Source organism: Sorex araneus, chromosome 3, assembly GCF_027595985.1.
Source record: "Sorex araneus isolate mSorAra2 chromosome 3, mSorAra2.pri, whole genome shotgun sequence".
NCBI classification, from domain to species: domain Eukaryota; kingdom Metazoa; phylum Chordata; class Mammalia; order Eulipotyphla; family Soricidae; genus Sorex; species Sorex araneus.
The window spans coordinates 185169944-185189516 of NC_073304.1; the positions used below are offsets into that span (position 1 = coordinate 185169944).

At 48.3% G+C, this 19573-nt stretch overlaps 3 protein-coding genes across 9 annotated transcripts in view; 2 read left to right on the plus strand and 1 right to left on the minus strand.

Annotated features, from left to right (window-relative positions):
- The window catches only part of CNTROB (centrobin, centriole duplication and spindle assembly protein), a 33554-nt gene extending 21214 nt beyond the window's left edge, over positions 1-12340 (minus strand). For 2 of the 7 annotated variants that reach the window (XM_055130470.1, XM_055130467.1), the window contains exons 1-7: positions 8588-9689; positions 7043-7127; positions 6607-6688; positions 5534-5690; positions 2621-2737; positions 2291-2407; positions 1520-1618 (exon numbers count right to left, since the gene is read on the minus strand). In XM_055130470.1, coding sequence (XP_054986445.1) covers positions 1520-1618; positions 2291-2407; positions 2621-2737; positions 5534-5690; positions 6607-6688; positions 7043-7127; positions 8588-8857 — 927 coding nt within the window. In that variant the 5' untranslated portion in view covers positions 8858-9689. Of the gene's footprint in view, positions 1-1519; positions 1619-2290; positions 2408-2620; positions 2738-5533; positions 5691-6606; positions 6689-7042; positions 7128-8587; positions 9704-12207 lie in introns of those variants that run through there. The other 5 variants (XM_055130468.1, XM_055130469.1, XM_055130473.1 and 2 more) reach the window with 5 other exon arrangements.
- TRAPPC1 (trafficking protein particle complex subunit 1) lies at positions 9836-11855 on the plus strand. The gene is made up of 5 exons (XM_004605193.2): positions 9836-9926; positions 10037-10135; positions 10283-10353; positions 10677-10815; positions 11501-11855. Exons 2-5 carry the CDS (start codon positions 10037-10039, stop codon positions 11627-11629), a joined length of 438 nt encoding a protein of 145 aa, XP_004605250.1. The 5' UTR covers positions 9836-9926; the 3' UTR covers positions 11630-11855.
- Positions 12274-19495, plus strand: KCNAB3 (potassium voltage-gated channel subfamily A regulatory beta subunit 3). Its single transcript, XM_004604850.2, has 14 exons — positions 12274-12979; positions 14287-14330; positions 14421-14458; positions 14682-14761; positions 16398-16442; positions 16526-16570; positions 16754-16797; positions 16988-17074; positions 17349-17434; positions 17580-17700; positions 17786-17880; positions 17981-18101; positions 18225-18313; positions 18537-19495. Exons 1-14 carry the CDS (start codon positions 12291-12293, stop codon positions 18612-18614), a joined length of 1662 nt encoding a protein of 553 aa, XP_004604907.2. The 5' UTR covers positions 12274-12290; the 3' UTR covers positions 18615-19495.
- Positions 19496-19573: the final 78 nt, after the last annotated feature.

The following is a 19573-nucleotide window of genomic DNA, read 5'->3' on the forward strand; positions in this document are numbered from 1 at the left end:
TATATATATATATATACATATATCTATCTATCTATCTATATCTATATCTATATCTATATCTATATATATATATATATCTCCAAGGGAAAGAGGAGTGCCTGCCACAGAGGTAGGATGAATAGGATGAAGAGAGGGAGGCAGGAGGGAAACTGGAGACATTGGTGGTGGGAAAATATACACTGTGAAAGGATGAGTGACAGAACACTGTATGACTGAAACCCAATCAGGAACAACTTTGTAACTGTGTATCTCACGGTGATTCAATAATAAATAAATAAATAAATAAATAAGGAGACAGTGCTTGCTCCAGTCAACAGTAATCAATAAAAACTCTCTTTTTACTGATTACAAAAAAAAAAAGAAGAGAAGGGGCTGGAGCAATAGCAATAGCACAGCGGGTAGGGCATTTGTCTTACATGCGGCCGACCCAGGTTCAATTCCCAGCATCCCATATGGTCCCCTGAGCACCGCCAGAGGTAATTCCGGAGTGCAGACCCAGGAGTGACCCAAAAAGCAAAAAAAAAAAAAAAAAAGAAGAAGAAGAAGAGAAAAAGCACAGCACATTCCTTCAAACATGTTTTACATGTTCTCTAAAAGAGAAGATGAAAAAAAAAAATCTCCCTCAGAAGTATATATAAAGCATCTGGCACAGTGTCTGGCGCTTAGTAAGTACAACACACTATGATAACTATCACCATCATCAAGAGAAATTTGAGAGACTAGAAAATTCAGCCTATAATAATGTATTAGCCAGTGAGCAACCACGGTCACTATTAGAAGTAGACGACTAAGAGAATACCTGCCTATGCACATGTAGAAAGCATGTCTCATGCATGCAACCTGGCTACTTGTCATCATCTTGTCATTTCTGCAATAAGAAACCTCAGTGAGTCTCATCCCAAACCATTTATTTATTTATTCATTTTTGGGTTTAGGGTCATACCTGGTCGTGCTCATGGCTCACTCCTGGTTCTGTACTCAGGATTCACCCTGACGGAGCTTGGGGGACCATATGGGATGTCAGGGATCAAACTCAGGTTGGCCACTTACAAGGAAGGAAAATACCTTCCTGTTGCATTCCCATCCCACACACACCCCCATTTTATTTATTTATTTATTTATGTTTGGTTTTTGGGGTTTTTTAAGCTATGCTCTAGAACAGACTTCCAAACTTAACTCCCAATGTTATCCAGAAAAATTCTCAAAATATTTAGGCTTCACAATCCCGCGATATCTTTACTCAATCCAGTCCTCTGGGTATGGTTCCCAGTAATCTATATTTTAAAATAATTTCCCAGGTGATTCTAATGAGGGATATAACTGGCAGTCTTTTGAATGTACTTGGCGGTGGAGTCCCACATGGCCCCTCTTCCCCTTTTTAAAGTATCTAGTAAGGAACACACAGGGAAACACTGCCCTGGTATAAGTTATGTATAAGCTCTCACAATTCACAAGAGCCCATGGCCCTCTAGCAGGAATCAACAGCCTCCAGGGAAATTAGCTCAGCCAACATTCTCACCAGTGTCTCCTTCTCCCTTCGCTGCAGTCTCGCACCTTCCTGCTCACGATTCAGGGCCTCCATGGCCTCAGAAAGACTTTGTTCTAGGCGGGTTATTGTCTTTGAGAGAGAGGAAAACATAGAACACAGGACATGAAGGGAATTTCTCTATACTACATTTCAAAAGCATTAATAATATCATCTTTAAAAGTAACAGTTGGGGCTGGAGTGATGGTACATTTGCCTTGCATGCGGCCAACCTGGATTCAATCCCCAGTGTCCCATATCGTCCCCCAAGTACCACCAGGAATAATTCCTGAGTGCAGAGCCAGGAGTAACTCCTGAGGATTGCTGGGTGTGGCCCAAATAGAAAAAAAAAGTAATAGTTAACTAAATGACCGGGATGTCCAAGAGAGGACTATATGATGTGAGGATGGCTGGAAAGATAAATTGGACAGCAGAAATAAACCAGTGAAAGAAGAAATAGAAGAGAAGACTTGTCAGAACAGCTACTGCAAGACTGAGGTCAATCTATAGGAAACTCCAGTCTCTTTCCATGAAGGAATCTGGGGCTGGAGCAATAGCACAGCGGGTAGGGCGTTTGCCTTGCACGCGGCCGACCCAGGTTCTAATCCCAGCATCCCATATGGTCACCTGAGCACCGCCAGGAGTGATTCCTGAGTGCAGAGCCAGGAGTAATCCCTGTGCATCACCAGGTGTGACCCAAAAAAAAAAAATCCATGAAGGAATCTGTGACCTAAGTTCTATAGCCACACAGTCCAGGGTGCCCACCTCCTGCTGCTTGCTTCTGGTGAGTTCTGCTGACTGGCGTTCTTCCTGGAGTCCCCGAAGCACCTCGGTCCGCTCAGCTTCATGTCTGTTCCAGCCCTCCACGACTCGGGCTAGGGTCTCAGGATAGAAATGGCAGATAGAGTTGAGAAATAACTTTCTGTCCTCCTTCCCTCTGCCAGCAGGGGCTGGGTCAACAACTATCTTCTCCAGTTAGTCAGTAAACCCACCCCTTGCACAAAGAAACAATGGTTGGGCAGCTCTTATTTATTAATCCTTAGTGCCTGCCACCATAGAAAAACCATCCCACATTACATTCTTCTACTCTGACACCTTGTCCAGTTGTTCAATCATAATATCTTTCTTGTGGTCAGCAGTCACAGCCACCGCCAACTGCTGCTGGAGCTCTAGTACCCGGGCCTGCAGGCTCTGGATATGGCGTTCACAATGCTGAAAAGAAGATATAAGAGGATGGGCTTGAAACCATTAATATGCCCAAATAACCAACTTTTTCATCTCCTGTAGGAGAAATGAGCTAAAGATAGGGAAATAGGTCCCAAGGAAAGAACAGGTTTAGGGCTGGAACAATAGTACAGTTGGCAGGGTGTTTGCCTTACACGCAGTCAATCCAGGTTCGATCCCTGGCACCACATATTGTTTCCCAAGCCCCTGCCAGGAATGATCGCAGAACACAGAGTAAGAAGTAATCCCTGAGAACCACTGGGTAAGAACCAAAAACAGAGAGAGATAGAGAAAGAGAGAGAGAGAGAGAGGAGAGAGAGAGAGAGAGAGAGAGAGAGAGAGAGAGAGAGAGAGAGAGAGAGAGAGAGAGAGAGAGAGAGAGAGAGAGAGAGAGAGAGAGAGAGAGAGAGAACAGGTTGATGCCGCTGGACCCCACACCAGGCTGTTTCATTTGAGGCACCCAGGAGGGGGACGGATGAGACCCCTCCCTGTCTCAAGGGACCCAGCCCCAGCAGCCAAAAAAACCTCCAAAACTCAACTGCCACCATGCACACAACCACTCTCCACTGCTCAAATGAGCCTCACCAATGAGTGAATCTATTCCTGGACAACTCATACCTCACACCACCCATACTCCAAGAGTACCACACCACATTTGATGGGGTTTAAAGTAGGAGACAACCAGTCTTAGAGGAAAATATTTTTTCCTCTAAGGCTTAACCTTTAACAACATGTGAGTCATCTCTTATAGAAGGGCTTAATGGCCCCTGGGTGAAATACAATAATCTTCACACTCTTCCCTCTAAGCAAACTTTTTTGGAGCATTCTCAGCAGTTTTCCATAGCAAACAATACAAAATAAATTATTTCAGTTCTGCTTTGGGGAAGGAAATATCCCCAAAGGATGGAAATATCCGAAATATGGTGGTGGGAAGGTGTAATGGTGGTGGGATTGGTGTTCGAATATTAAACATAATCAAACATTGTGAACTACTTTATAAAATTAAAAAAGAATTTAAAAAAAAAGGTTCAGAGAGGGAGAATTAGGAATTCTGGAGTAAGAACTCTGAGATCCAAGACCTCCACCTCCTCAAGAAATAAGGGCTCAGCTTCCAGCTTCTTCCCTCTCCCAGATATCCAGAGAAAAATTGCCAAAATTTTATTGGCAGAGATGCAGCAGCCCACAGTGAAAAGAGTAAAAAGTTACTTTCATTCTTGATAAATTTATTGGGCACAATAACTAAATACAGCAAAGTCGAAAATTATCAAGAGAGAAAAAGAGAGAAAAGAACCAATGATTTTGACTTTTCTTCCAACTTGTCCCTTTCTGCCCTGTCAAACATTAAGGCTGAGGCTACATTATTTATAAAAGCTATAAAGGCTTTTAACAAGTCAGGAAATGTCATTGTTTATTGACCAAACACTAGTGTTTATTGTTAGGTGCATTCTAAACCTTAGGGAGAGAGTGTTGGACAAGACAAGGTATGACCTTCATGGAAGTTAGATTTTAAAAGGAAGAATCAAACAAGATATGTGGTGATAAATTACTCAAAAGAGAAGAACACCTGGAGGGGAGGTATGTCATTTCAGAAAGGATGGCTTCCCTAAACACTCATTTTAACAATGTCTCAGCTCAACCTTCTATGCAGTACTTAACCTTCAGCCCTCTTTTGAAAAGGGAAAGTCACCCCTGTCAGTACTTACCCTAAGAGATGCTTAGGGCTCCCACATACAAGTCTTTGAGCCATCTTCCTTGCAAAGGCTGCCTCAGGGATTCCTCCCCTTCCTCCCTTCCCTCTTCCTTCCTTCCCTCCATCTTCCCATTCTTCTTCCCTCTTTTCCTTCCCTCCTTCCATCCTTTCTCTCCCTCCTTCCCTTCCTTCCTTCCCTCCTTCCTTCCTTCTCCCATCCCTTCCTCCCTCCATCCTACCCTTTTTCCTTCCTCCCTCCTTCCCTCCTTCCCTTCTCCCTTCCTCCCTCCTTCCCTCTCTCCCTCCTTCTCACTCTCCCTTCCTTCCCTTTTCCCTTCATCCTTTCCTTCCTCCTTCCTTTTCTCCCACCCTCCCTCCTTCCCTTCCTTCCTTCTTCCCTTCCTCTCTCCTTCCCTCCCTCCTTCCCTCCTTCCTTCTTCCCTCCCTCTCTCCTTCCCTCCCTCCTTTCTTCCTTCTTTCCTTCCAGCTTACTCCTGGCTCTGCACTCAGGGATCCTGGCACTGCATAGGGGATCATCTTCAGTATTTGAAACCAAACCTGAGTTGGCTGTGTGCAATGCAAACACCTTACTTGCTATACTAGCCAATCAATCTGGCCCCCTCGGCCTTCTTCTTCTTCATCTTTTTTTTTTTTTGGTCCCTAAAGTTTTTTAAATTGAATCACTGTGAAACACACAAAAACTTCTTCATGATTCAGTTACACAATGTTCCAACACCTGTCCCTTCACCAGTGTACATTTTCCGCTACCAACATCCTCAGTTTCCTTCCCAACAACCCCCTCAACTTGCTTCTATGGCACATACTTTTTCTCTCTGTTCACTCTTTTCTATCGCCCTCCCTCACCCCCCCCCCACACACTTTTTCTTTTAGGCATTGTGGGTTGCAATACAGTTACTGAAAGGTTAACATGCATATCACTTTACCTTTCAGCACCCAGTTCTTGTCCAGAGTGATCATTTCCAACTGTCATTGTCATTGTGGTCCCTTCTCTGTATTAACTGAACTGTTCCTTCCCACCCTGCCTGTCTTATTTCTAATTCTGTCTGCTTCAAAAGGAAGCCTTTGTAGCTTACCTTGCGACGAGTATGCTCTGAATCCAGTGCATCTCTCAGGCCCTGAAAATCTGGAGGATTGAGTTGGGGCCCTGGCCGAAGGCTGGTGTATCGAGGAAATAACTCCTCCAAGGCTTGAGATGAACTGGATGGAGATAAGTCTTGCAGAGGCCGGGTGCTGAGCACATCAGGTAGAAAACATTAGGGATCGGAGGACCTTTGAGATCCAGTAGTGTAACTGTGTTACTTTATAGCCAAGGAAATGAAAACTCCAAAAGGGCAAAATATATGTCCTATATATGCCATAAAGCTCGGTAGTGACAGAGACACAAATAGCACACAGGCTGATGATTCACCCTATTGTGCTTCCCCCAGCAGAAAGTCTCAGCAGAACAAGCCAACTAGAGGTCGGGAGAAAGTCAGGAACTAGGCAGCAGATGTTCGTGTTCCCAAAGGATTACAAGGTAGAAGACAGGAGAGAAAAATAAACGCACACACACACACACACACATAATTTAAAGGCACCAGGATGAAGGGGCTGGAGCAACAGCACAGCAGGTAGGGTGTTTGCCTTGCACACGACTGACCCGGACTCAATTCCCAGCATCCCACATGGTCCCCTGAGCACCGCCAGGAGTGATTCCTGAGTGCAAAGCCAGGAGTAACCCCTGAGCATTGCCGGGTGTGACCCAAAAAGAAAAAAAAAAAAAAAAAGAGGCACCAGGAGAAGGAGAAGGCTTAAGTGCTGGGGCGCATGCCTTTTGTGTGCAAGGCCTAGTTTGATGGCTGGCATTGGTTGCCCCACCTCTTACCCTACCCAGCATTACTGGCTGAGGCCATGGTGAATCCCAACACCGCTGAGCCCGACCTCATCACCCAGCCCAAGTATGAAGCATCCAGCCTGGTTAGTCAGATATCAGCCAGTCCCCTAAACACTGCTTAGGAGGTTCCCTTCCCTATAAAGAAACACTGAAAGCTAAGTGACACGTGTCTTGGGTTCTTAAGAGGTACAAAAGCAATAAAAGGAAAATTCAAAACAGACCACTTTCCTTTCTATTAAGCAAGCAACCAGGAGACCCCCGATGAGAACTCACTTAAGTAAAGTGGCTGTGCTGTCACTCTCAAAGGAGTCCTCTTCCCGTCTTTCGGAACCTGCCTCTGTGGTAAGGGGAACTCCTGTAGGCAGCCAGAGGAATCCCAAATGCAGGGTTAGAAAAAGATAGGAACAGGAACCATGTGAAGAATAGAGAAAAGAGACTTTGTTTCCTTGTTTTGTTTTAGGTGCCAGGAATTGAACCCAGGACCTCACACATTGGTACAAGGCATATAATCAATCACTAAGCTACATTCCAGCCCCAGGGGCTTTCCATTCCACTTACCCACGCCTAAGGCCCCTTTCCCAAAGACCTTCCTCCTGAAAAATCATCTCAGAGGTGTAACATTGCCCCTCAACATGCACACACTTCCTCCCTACACTTTCTCCTAAAACTGAAATCTAGGTTCTCCCTTGCAGGAAAGGGATTTACTCACGATAGGCTGTATCACGTGAGGTTTGGAGGATGCTCTGGAGTTGACCCCGAACACTTTCCATCTCAAAGATATGCTTGGAACCATCCTGAAAAAAAGTGACACAGAGGGTCAGAGAGAGTACAGTGGGTGAAGCACCTGCCTTGCACATGGCTGACCCATGTTTGATCTCTAGCACACCTTGAGCTCAAGTGATCCCTGAGCCCAGAGCCATGAGTAAGCCCTGAGCACTTCTAGGTGTGACCTCAACACCCCATCTCACCCCAACCCCTAAAAAAAGAGAAAAAAACCCACAAATATGATGCAACCTGCTCTACATAAAGATGTGTGTATAAATATATATATGTATATATATATCACTTATTTCCAGAGCACATCATATCCAGAGTACTTTTTTGTAAAACCCACCCCCATCCCACCTTGGAGTACTCTTAAAACCCAAGAATTTCTATTTGCAGGGATGGAGGAGCGACAGTACAGTGGGTAGGGCATTTGCCTTACATATGGCCAGCCCAGGTTCAATCCCTGGCATCCCATATGATTCCCCCAAGCATTGCGACAGTAATTCCTGAGCACAGAGCCAGGAGTAACCCCTTAGCATCGCTGGGTTGGTGCAAGGCATATAATCAATCACTAAACTACAAAAACAGTAGCCCCAAACCAAAAACCAATAAAGAATTCTTACTTGCTAGTACCTAAGAAAGCAAGAAAAACAGAACTGATGCAGTAAAATTTAGAAACGAATGTGTACAGAAGTCAAATGGTTAGTACAATTGCATAAAGTGGGTGGGCTGAGACAAGAGTGGAAGGAATTCTTGACAGCCAGAGAGCACATACATTATCTAAAGATAATGAAGCCCATAGCTATCTATTTTTCAAACTCCAGAAAACCTAACCAGTTTGCATCTTTTCTATCCAATATTAATACCTATTTTCTCTGTAAAATGTACAGTTTATTTCACTGTTTCATAATCATTACTAAAACCTCAAACTGTACGATCAGAACTTGAGCTAGAATGATTTTAGATATTTTGCTGCAAGTCGTGATCTATTCTACTTTCCCCTTGGGAAAAAGAAACCTTATCTTCACTCCCAAATCTCAAAGCACAGCAGCTCATAGTGCAGGTGTTTTTGACCAGAAAACAAAACAAAAAACTGGCAAGCTACACAATTTTCCACATTATGATATCCAGGCCACTCTCTCCCTCATAAACATTTGTTCCCAGAAATAAGCATGACTGACTCTAGTCAAAAGGAATCTGAAATCTAACAAGAGGAGTTCAGGTTTCATAAAACTTTTGTTTTTTATTTTGGGGCCACAGTCAGCAATGCTCAGGGCTATTTTTATTTGGGGGCCATATCTGGCAGATCTCATGGCTTACGCCTGTTTCTTTGCTCAGGATCTGGGGAACCATATGTGGTACCAGATATCAAACCTGGGTCAGCTTCAGTGCAAGGCCAGTATCTTGACATCTCTGTGGCCCATAGAAAGCATTTTTTAAGCACTCCACCCAGGACCCTATAGTACCCAAGACACACCTCCCTCACCTTTTTCTTCAAGTTGTTTTCCAATCCAACTGACAAGTTATGACTGAGCTCTTGGGCCAAGCCATCTAATGCCTCATTAAGAGGTGGAGAGGTGGAAGATAAATACAGCTGGGCTCGGGCTGTGGCTTCTGCCTGGCGATTTAGATGCAAAGAAGCATAGAGCTGGGAGGTCACCTCAGAAGACACTTGGTTCAGCCCACGGATGTCTGATGAGTTGCTCAGATCCTCTGCCCGCAAAGGTGAACTGGGATTGGTAGCTGATGTCGCCATGAACACAGGGAAGTGACAACTGCAGATCGCAGAGCTGGGAACCGGTTCTGCTTTAGGAGCACTCAGGGGCGCAAATACATAGAGTGGGAAAATCTGGGAGAAAGGAGGAAGATGCCAAGCCAGGGATCCTTGATGAACATAGGTTGGAAGGATTTCTGGTTAGAGGAAAGTATCCAGCTGTTCCAGAGGCCATGGGAGAGGGCAAAAGCATCTCTTTCCAGAGATCTGGAACTGTGGAAAAGGAGGGTACAGAGAACAGGGAGACCAAAGAATAGGGTTCACAAAAAAAAGAAGAGTAGGGTTCAATGACCTACTGCATTTCCCGCGAAAGCTGCAGAATCAGATCAACTTTGGTGCGGCGTCCTCGGGTTAACTAAGCTCTGAGTTTCTCACACCCAGAATACGCACTGTGAAACGGAATCAAGTCCAGTGGGGACCCAATTTCCGTCTAGCTGTCTTATTTGCCCCTCGATCATCTCAGAGGCAGGAACCTCACACTCCCCACCTCCCCACACCCTCTCTGCCCACACCCGCCCTATCCAGGGTCAACTAGCCAGCATACCCCCTCCCATTCCTCCTGTCAAGAAAATCATAGCAAGGCTTCCTAGAGTCCTTCCCTAAGACCCCCCCAAAGAAACTGAGCAAAAACTGAATCACGCCCACAGGCGTCCCTGAAAGACGCCGCTCTCAAGCGCTGCCTGACATCCTCTCCCCGACCACCCACTTTCGACTACTCTGCAGCAACTTAGATACCGCGGGTCCGGGAAGACCAAAGACCACCAGGGTCCCGGGATCTCCCAGACACTCAAAACCGTTGGCCGCCTCCCGCCCACAGCCGCAGCCCCGCCTCGCTCGTTTTAATGACGTCACAGCCTGGAGACGGACTTGAAGGGAGTCCACTTTAGGCCCTGGAAGCCCGGTCGCGCATGCGCGGCCCCGGCAGCCATGGATTGGCTGAGGAGGGTATTGGGGAGGGGTTATCGCCTTGCTACTGCAGTGGGAGGACCCGCTGGGCTTCGCTTCGCGGAAAACGGAAGTTATCTAGTGAAGGGTGCAAGGAGCAGTTCCGGTGAGTCCCGGGGAGGAAGGGGTCCCGCCTGTTTGAAGGGACCTGGCAGAGACAACTGAAGCTCAAGTGTGAGCGGTCCCGGAGCGAGGCTCACACACATTGCCCTGCAGATGACTGTCCACAACCTGTACCTGTTTGATCGGAATGGAGTGTGCCTGCATTACAGCGAGTGGCATCGCAAGAAGCAAGCGGGGATCCCCAAAGAGGAGGTGACAAGAGGGCCCCGCGCAAACCGGACGACCTCCATCTCCAAACGCTTATAGTGCCGTCTTGCCCCTTCTCCCCAAACCCCGATTCCTTCCCATTCTTGCCCTCCTTAAACATCTTAAGAGCTAACAATGGCCCTCTCCCCCCAGGAATACAAGCTGATGTACGGAATGCTCTTCTCTATCCGCTCCTTTGTCAGCAAGATGTCCCCGCTAGACATGTACGCGGATTTTGGGGTGTGGCTTGAGGGAAAGAGGGCTAAAACCTTGGGAATCTGGGGGTCGGGGGAAGCTTTCTTGAATGGAAGGATTGTCGGTCTCCAGAGACGGAGGCCTGAGCAACATGCTGGAACTAGCAGGAACTGGTTGGTGATGGGAGTTCTAAAGCTAAAGAGGTTGGGGGCGCGGGGGGGGGGGGGAGCAAATTGAGAAGTTGGTTTCTTTCTCGACCAGCAGGTACAAATATGTTTAGAGAAAGGATTAGAAGTATCTCGTAGGGAGAGATTCTGCTCCCATTACTTTAACATCCTCCTCATCTCTACAGGAAGGACGGCTTCCTTGCTTTCCAAACTAGCCGTTACAAACTCCATTACTACGAGACACCTACTGGGATCAAGGTTGTCATGAATACTGACTTGGGCGTGGGACCTATCCGAGATGTACTGCACCATATCTACAGTGCGGTCAGTACCAGCCCCTAAGGCCTCTCCCCAAAATCTCTTTAACAGCATGGCTCCCTAGAGCCCCAGCTTCTTCACTATCCTTCTTCACTATCCTTCCCTAATCCTACAACATTGAAGGTAGCATTTGCCCAGGCACGCTTTTGGTCCTGTTTAAAGAAGCTGTTTAAATCAGCTTCTCAGGAAGCGTTTGCCATTCAGCCTTTGGGCTTTGTGCATTCACCCACCCCTGAAGTTATACTAGGTTTGAAAGTGAAAACAAAAAGTGACCAATGCAGGGGCTGGGGCAATAGCACAGCGGGTAGGGCGTTTGCCTTGCACCCGGCCGGCCCGGGTTCGAATCCCAGCATCCCATATGGTCCCCTGAGCACCGCCAGGGGTAATTCCTGAGTGCAAAGCCAGGAGTAACCCCTGTGCATCGCCAGGCGTGACCCAAAAAAAAAAAAAAAGCAAAAAAAAAAAAAAAAAGTGACCAATGCAGACCCAAGAGAGATAGAACAGAGGCTAAGGTACTTGCCTTTTATGCTGCCAAGTTGGGTTTGATCCCTGGCATCCCATGTACCCCGTATATCCCATATCCCAAGCCCTGCCAGGAGTGATTCCTGAGCAGACCCAAGTACAGCCAAAAAAAAAAAAAAAAAAAAAGCATGTGTTCAAAGCTAGGCTCTAACACCTTCCTTCTCCATAGCTGTATGTGGAGCTGGTGGTGAAGAATCCACTCTGCCCATTGGGCCAAACTGTGCAAAGTGAGCTCTTCCGCTCCCGGCTGGATTCCTACATCCGCTCGCTACCCTTCTTCTCCGCCCGGCCTGGCTGAGGGAAGCAGCCTCCCCCATCCCTCAAGAGGCTTTTCCTAACATATGCCACCAAGGGACTCCACTGCCAACCCTTGTATCTCAAAGCCCCTGGAAGCCATCGGCCTTCAACAGAAAGCAGCCTGTGGTGTGACCTTCCTGATGACAGGAGGACCAAGCCCTTTCTCCAGTTTTATCCCCTCCCTAAGTGCAAGATGTACAAAATAATAAACTGTTTGTCACCCTCTGTATCCTGAGCATTTCACTATGGTGGGTAGGGTCCAGCCCCACCCTAGGTGGGAACCAGGGTAACCACAACCCTTGAGTTACAAAGACACGTGGATTTCTCAGAGCGACATTAAAGGGTGCATAATTTCTTCCTCGGGATGTGGGAACCTCTCCATCCAGCACTTTCTGGACTCTATAGCACAATGCATCAACCCATCCCTCCTCCCAAGTCATGATAGTAAAACATGTTTTCAGATTTTACCAACGCCCCCTGCGGGATAAAATCGCCCCGACTGGGACTCGGTAGGCTAAATGAAGACCTGGCTGCAGTGGGTCCCAGAAGACAGGAGAACCACCCTCTGGGTCCACTCACCGGGCGCTGAAGAATGAGGCCGGGGAGTCTTCTGCGGCAGGGCTTCTGCACTTGAGTGGCAGGTTGGCGGGGAGGCGGCTTTTATGCAGATAAGGGGGCGGTGCCTGTATGTTGATGAGCTGGGCCGATGCCGGAGCTACTGCCTAGCGGTCTCGCTGCGGTTCGGCTTTAGTGGTATCTCTCGTCCGCCCCCTTCGGTCCGGAGTCCCGACCCTCCAAAGATCGCTCTCGACCTTCCCTTTCCCCCATTTCTCCCGCCTCCCAGCACCTGTGTCTGGATATCCGACTGTCTTCACTCGCCGCGCACCCCCGCCCGCGTCTCCCTCCCGCCTCCAACCCCGCGACCTCCTGCAGTCCGCCCCCGCGGCCCATCCTGCCAGTCGGCTCCCGCCGCAGCCTTCTCAGCCTTGCCGCGCGCTGGGCCCGCGCCCCCGCGGCCCCGGGAGTCTGTCCTCGGACTCCCCTGTTCCCTCCTCCTCCCGCACGCACCCGCACCCTGCAGAGCCCCTTCCCCACCCTGGCCCGCCGACATGCAGGTGTCCATCGCATGCACCGAGCAGAACCTTCGCAGCCGGAGCAGTGAGGACCGACTGTGTGGAACCCGGCCGGGTCCTGGGGGCGGCAATGGTGGGCCGGCCGGCGGGGGTCACGGAAATCCTCCAGGAGGAGGAGGGTCCGGCCCCAAGGTCCGGGCCGCTCAGGTTCCCCGGCCCCCGGCGCCTGCTGGGGCCCTCCGAGAGAGCACCGGCCGAGGCACTGGCATGAAATACAGGTATGGGGGTGGCCGGACAGCCTGCCCCATCTACTCCCCTTTCCTGACCCGAGACTTCCTGGGATGACGCTAGAACCCCCTTAAAGTTCGCTAAAAAAAATTTGGGTTCATTTCACCTCTTCCCTTCACGATTCTCCCTTAGCTGGTCCCTCTCTGTGGTCGCTGCAGTCGTGATAGAATCAGGTTTATGGAGGTTTAATGTGTGCAGCCAGACCCTCCACCCCGGGATATTCCTAAACTCCCCTCCCCTCCTGATTCCCTGGAAGGCCCTGGATATTTGGCTCGGCTCCACCCCCCGCCGCGACCCTTCCCCACCCCTTTAGGTGGAGTGCCCTTGGGTCAGTGTCCAGCGAAGGAAATCTCTTATGTCCTGCTCAGGGTGCCTGACCCAGATAGTGTCACTACCTGCCCCACTGGCCAGGTCTCCTGCCGTCTTTCTTAGGGGGGTGAAGTTGGACCACGTTTCTTAGCTCTGTGCTGAGGAACAGGGCTAGACGGAGAAAATGGACTAAGTCGCAGAGAACATCTGGGTTTTCATAACTCACAGTGCAGGGGAGGGAGTGGGAGTATGAGGGCGTGGCGGGGAGGAGGAGGGGACTCTACCTGGAATTGAGCAGAGATCACTGATCTAACCTGATTTTGTCACCTGAAGAATCCAAGCCCCTTCTTGCTTAGTAGCTCCGTCTTGCGAAGCTTGGCCAACTGACTTCCTTGCCAGGTGCCTTGGAAGAAGGGAACTAATCTGGTTCAGACTTTATAACCCAAAAAGAGCTGAGGGAGTGGGGTGGGTAGAGGAGGGACCAGCCTTTTCTGTCATGAACCTTCCCAGGTTTCCTGCCTGTCTTTATTGGAGACCCATCTGCTGAGCCTATCTGAGGAATTTTGCCTGCCTGAGTGCTTGGATTTGACATGGTTTATCTTTCTGCTCTGGTGTCTGCCCTCTAGCATAGTGCTCTGAGAGTCTGATTTCCAAGTTTTATCATAATCACACCGAGAGTCATAATCTTTCAAGCCCCCAACTTCACACATTACAGAAATGACTGAAATACAAACAAGATCACAGCCAGACGTAACATAAATCACGCAGCACATTTCAGTGTGATAGGAAGGGAGGCATTGAACAGTGGCTCCAGAGAAAGTCTTTTGTTTGTTCACTTTATCCTAAGAGCATAGTACTACCCAATTCTGTAGGCCCAACTAGATCATTTCTTTAGATGGAAACACCCGGAGGCATCTCAGCTTGAAGGAGAGGAATTGGGGGTTGATAATCTATGTCCTTCCCTTTCTGCTACTTCTGTATTCTGCAGGAACCTAGGGAAGTCTGGTCTTCGGGTATCCTGCCTTGGCCTAGGTGAGTTAGAAATAAAAAGAATTAAGAGGTTGGGTGTTCTTTCATGGCCTGCCTCCCATAGCGCTCATGTGCCTGGCTTCTCTTTTTCAGGTACCTGGGTCACGTTTGGTTCTCAGATCTCGGATGAGGTATAAATGATGGGATCTGTGGGCAGAATGAAGGGGTCTGAGGGAACTAGAAAAGGGATGGAATGGATAGAGATTTTAGATAACCCATGGTGAACCTGAGTAGAATATAGAAAGGGGAGAAAAAAATGGAAACCAGGGCTGAGATATAATGGGCTAGCCTGCAGTGAGGCTGGTAATCGAGGGGCCAGTGGTTGATTTTCAGCTTTTTCTCTCACTTCCCTAGGTAGCAGAGGATGTGCTGACAGTAGCTTACGAGCATGGTGTAAACCTGTTTGACACGGCCGAAGTATATGCAGCAGGACAGTAAGCACTGGAGTAAAAGAGCTGTTATACTTGGAAAGCTGAGAGAATATCAGGGCTTCTTGTTTTACCTCTAGATAATCCTGTAAATTCTGTTTTGTTTGGGGGGGTTTATACACACACACACACACACACACACATATGTATATATGCGGGCTAGAGCGATAGCATAGCGGGTAAGGCGTTTGTCTTGCACGCGGCCGACCCGGATTTGATTCCTCTGCCCCTCTCGGAGAGCCTGGCAAGCTACCGAGATTATCTCGATCATATGGCAGAGCCTGGCAAGCTACCCGTGGCATATTTGATATGCCAAAAACAGTAACAACAAGTCTCACAATGGAGACATTACTGGTGCCAGCTCGAGCAAATCAATGAGCAATGGGGTGACAGATATATATATATATGTATATATGTATGTATGTGTATATATATACATATATATATATATGGTTTGGGGGCTACACCTGGCATTGCTCAGGGGTTAACTCCTGACCCTGCACTCAGGAAGGGGAACTTATGGGATGCTGGGGGTCAAACTTGGGTTGGCTACATGTCCAAGGCATGCACCCTATCCATTGTACTATCTCTGTAGTCCAACAACCCTGTAATTTCTGGGAAAACCTTCAACCTATTAGCCAATCCACAAATTCCAAGCATTATGGGAATTGTAGTTTCAATATAAGCCCCCCTTCCAAAAGGTATACTGTGAAGTCAAATTAGAATAAAACGAACAGATGTATCCTAGATATCATTTATGTGCAACTATGTGAGGATTACAGAGTTGACTTTTCAAACATACTGCATGACACCGCACCCATGGTTTCACAGTGGAATTAGTTAAAACCTGAAGTGAATTACCCCTGCCTTTCACTCTTCCAACTCTTCCATTCATCTTTAACACTTGACCCAAACATCAGCTCCTCAAAAAGCATTTGTCCAGAGGTCACAAGTCCTCTGTGCTCCCAGAGATCTCTATACTGCCTTCTGACACACGGTTCATTAATTACTGGGTTTTGTGGCCATATTTTCTGCTTGGCTGGAAAATCCTCCTTCCTTGGAACATATTTTGCTTTTCCCCATGCCACATCTTCTCTGTGTAAATAACTACAGAGCCTACTATAGATTAGGCATTACTTGTGAGGTGTCATAAACATGCTCTTGAAAAGCTCAGTCTAAGTGGTTAAACCGAGAATAGTGTAGAAAAAAAGAGCTGAGAAATATGGCCAGGACTGACTATAGACTATGTCATCAGAGAACATTTTCCATAAAATCAGGCAGAATCTAAGCTAAATTTGGGAGGCTAGGAGGACTTTGAAGTTTCCAAAAACAGGGAGAATCAATACAAATAGTCAGAATCAGACAAGGAAATATTCCTGTTTCCACTCCCCTCATCTTGTTCTATCCCTTCAGCACCCAGAAAAGAACTTGTACATAGTTGATGCATAATTGGTATGTTGAATTTTTCATGAAAATTATACAACTATACCCTTTGTTCTGGGATGGGGTGCAGGTGATGGTTTATACTCTACAAGACAGGAAATTAATTAACAGGAAATTAATTCAGGGAGAAAGTGGGGAATAAAAGGAGGAACTAAACTACCTTGTGGGTGTCAATGCTTCTTTGTTGTCTTTCTTCCAGGGCTGAAAGAACTCTAGGCAATATCCTCAAAAGCAAAGGTTGGAGGTAAGACTGTGTTTAGGGGGGTTTCTGGAGACAGCCATCCAAAAATCCTTTGTATTGGTTCTGCCATTACTCTCTTTTCCCAGGAGATCAAGCTATGTTATCACCACCAAGATTTTTTGGGGAGGACAGTAAGTAATTTCCATGCTATAGTACATGGGGTAGGGATGAGGACAGCCATCCCCACATCTGTCATTTCAGCTTTTCATCCTACATATGAGGACTTGTTTGGTCACTCCTCCACCCAGCACTGGGCCTGCCCTCAGCACCCATCTTTTATCACTTCTCATTTTTCAATTGACCTTTTCCTACAGGGCAGAAACTGAACGAGGCTTGAGCCGTAAACACATCATTGAGGGTGAGAGCTGAGACTGGGAACCTGAAGTGGCTGGGTGTGAAAGCCAGAGGAGTTGAGAACATCCTCTGAAGTTCTGAGTTAGAAGATCTGGGATTTGGGGAGCATGGCAAGTGGGGGTGGGGCGCTGATCTGAAATTTTTAGAAAACTGAAGCTGAGGTGCTTTCTTTCTTCTCCCCAACCCTATCTTAGGCTTGCGAGGATCCTTAGAACGCCTCCAACTAGGATATGTGGACATTGTCTTCGCCAATCGTTTAGACCCCAACAGTCCCATGGAGGGTAAAAACAGCACCCCAACCCCAATAGTCATTCAGAATTCAGCACCTTCCTTACCCTTCAAGGAGGAAGCCAGTGCTCACCCAGGGGTGTTCCAAGCTGCACAGTAGAGATTCAAACCCTAGGACTTGGACAGGATGGGGTGGGGGTGGGGTGGAAGCACAAATACTAGCTCCTCTGGCCTTGTAAGATGCCTGGGGTCTGATGGGACAGGCAGATCTGGAGCACTGGATTCGAAGGGTCTGACAGTGAGGCACTCCTTCTCCCATGTGCCTAGAGATTGTTCGAGCCATGACCTATGTCATCAACCAGGGCCTGGCCCTATACTGGGGGACATCCCGATGGGGAGCTGCAGAAATCATGGTGAGTGTGCCACCCTACTTTCCTCTGTCCTACCATTGGTTCTCATTTTTTCCATGATCACTCCAAACCCTGCTTTACTGGGGGAGAGGTGAGGAAGAAACTGAAAGGAGTGTTCTGACCCCATCTCTTCCCCACACCAACACAGGAGGCTTACTCCATGGCCAGGCAGTTCAATCTGATTCCTCCCGTGTGTGAGCAAGCTGACCACCATCTGTTTCAGAGAGAAAAGGTGGAAATGCATCTGCCAGAGCTCTACCACAAGATTGGTTCGCAGCCTCCACATGCCCATCTTTCCTTCAGCCTCTCCATCACCTAGATCCTTTCCCCCATGTACAATTCTTTCATTCTTAGGTGTTGGTTCAGTCACCTGGTCTCCAGTGGCCTGTGGCCTGATCACTAGCAAATATGATGGACGAGTCCCAGATACTTGCAAAGCCACCATCAAGGTGAGAGATTTAGAAGCCCTGGATAGCAGAACTGGGCTGTTTGGGCTACTGGGGTGTGAGGTGGGGTAAGGGGATTTTGCTCATTCTCTCCGGCCTCTAGGGTTACCAGTGGCTCAAGGAAAAGGTGCAGAGTGAGGATGGAAAGAAGCAACAAGCCAAAGTTATGGACCTTCTCCCCATGGCTCACCAGCTAGGCTGCACTGTGGCCCAGCTTGCTATTGGTAAGACTGCTCCCGGGCCTCATACTAGATGGTCCCCCAGGAGACCCCTCTTTCTCAGAGACACTCCTGAAAGCCTGCTAACTTGCCCCCATCAGTCCTCTTTCTCTCCTCTCCTGCTCCCAGCCTGGTGTCTCCGCAGCGAGGGAGTCAGCTCAGTCTTGCTGGGGGTGTCCAGTGCCGAGCAGCTGATAGAACACCTGGGCGCCCTGCAGGTGAGCTGGGGAGAGAGAGCACATCTCTTTGCCATTCCCCAGGAGACAAGTCCCCAATGCCGACACAGAATGGGCTTGATAGGATTACCAACTCCAGGGCCCTTACTTTGCCCCTGAGAGGTCCACAACAGTGACTGTCTGCCATTTGGCCTCCCGGGGCTGCTCCTTTGTCCCGGAGCCTCAAACCCGGCGTGTGCTGCGCTCTCCATCACCCCCTTCCCAGGTGCTGAGCCAGCTGACCCCGCAGACGGTGATGGAGATCGACGGGCTTCTGGGAAACAAACCGCATTCCAAAAAATAGTCCGTGGGGGCGCAGGGACCCAAACCCGTAGCGGCGGCACCCCTGAAGAACCGAGACCCGCTTTCCCACGGCCACCTCCTGCCCGCTCCGGATCCTCCAGCAGCGCCGGAGCCCGGGACGGCCCCGCCTGCCAACGAGTCCCGGCTTCGAGTAGCGACGCGCATGAACAAAGCCATATCCTCTCGCAGTGGGGCTGGAAAGAAAAAGTAGTCCTTCGCCCCGGCGGCGTTTTCCTAGGCCTTCTTGCTATTCCGGGCATGAGCTACTGGGCCGCACTTCTCTGCCACCTGGTCTCGCTCCCTTCTTCCTTTCCTCAATCGCCAAGGCCCAGAGAAAAAAATTCAAGAAACATGCTGGGAACCTCCAAAGTAGAACCTTGAAATATCAAGGGATCATAAGCTAATAAGTGAGTTATGAGGTCTTATGGGACAAAAGAAATGGGGCTTGGAAGTTTTTCCGTACAAAGGAAGCCAGGCTGGTCCTGGCGGGAAGTTAAATGATTCTTTTTCGGAAACCAGGACCCTGCCTCCCAGCCAGGAGGTGGAGGGCGGTTGAAACTCCATCTAGTGTTAATATTTTGTTCTGCTGAGAGTTCTGCCACAGCCTTGAGGAAGGTGGAAGGGAGTCTATTGGCAGTCAGTGTAATCCTTGGAAAGCAAAGTTGGCTGTGCTTCACACAAATAGTGACATGGTCATAGCACATGTGGATGGGGCTATGTGGAAATGTCTGAGGGGTAGATTTTTGAGCCTCCAGTAAATTTCCTCCCTGGCAGTAGAGGCCTGCATTCTTCCTCCTGGCAATAATCTTAAAGCAATAACGATTGCCCCTGCTCTGTAAGACTTCAGATGGAACTGTAAATAAAATCTCAGCTTGATCCTCACTCACCTGTGTCTGACTGAAGGCATTGGGAGGTTAGGATCTAAGTATCTCAGTCTGGCTCATGTATGTACCAGCATTC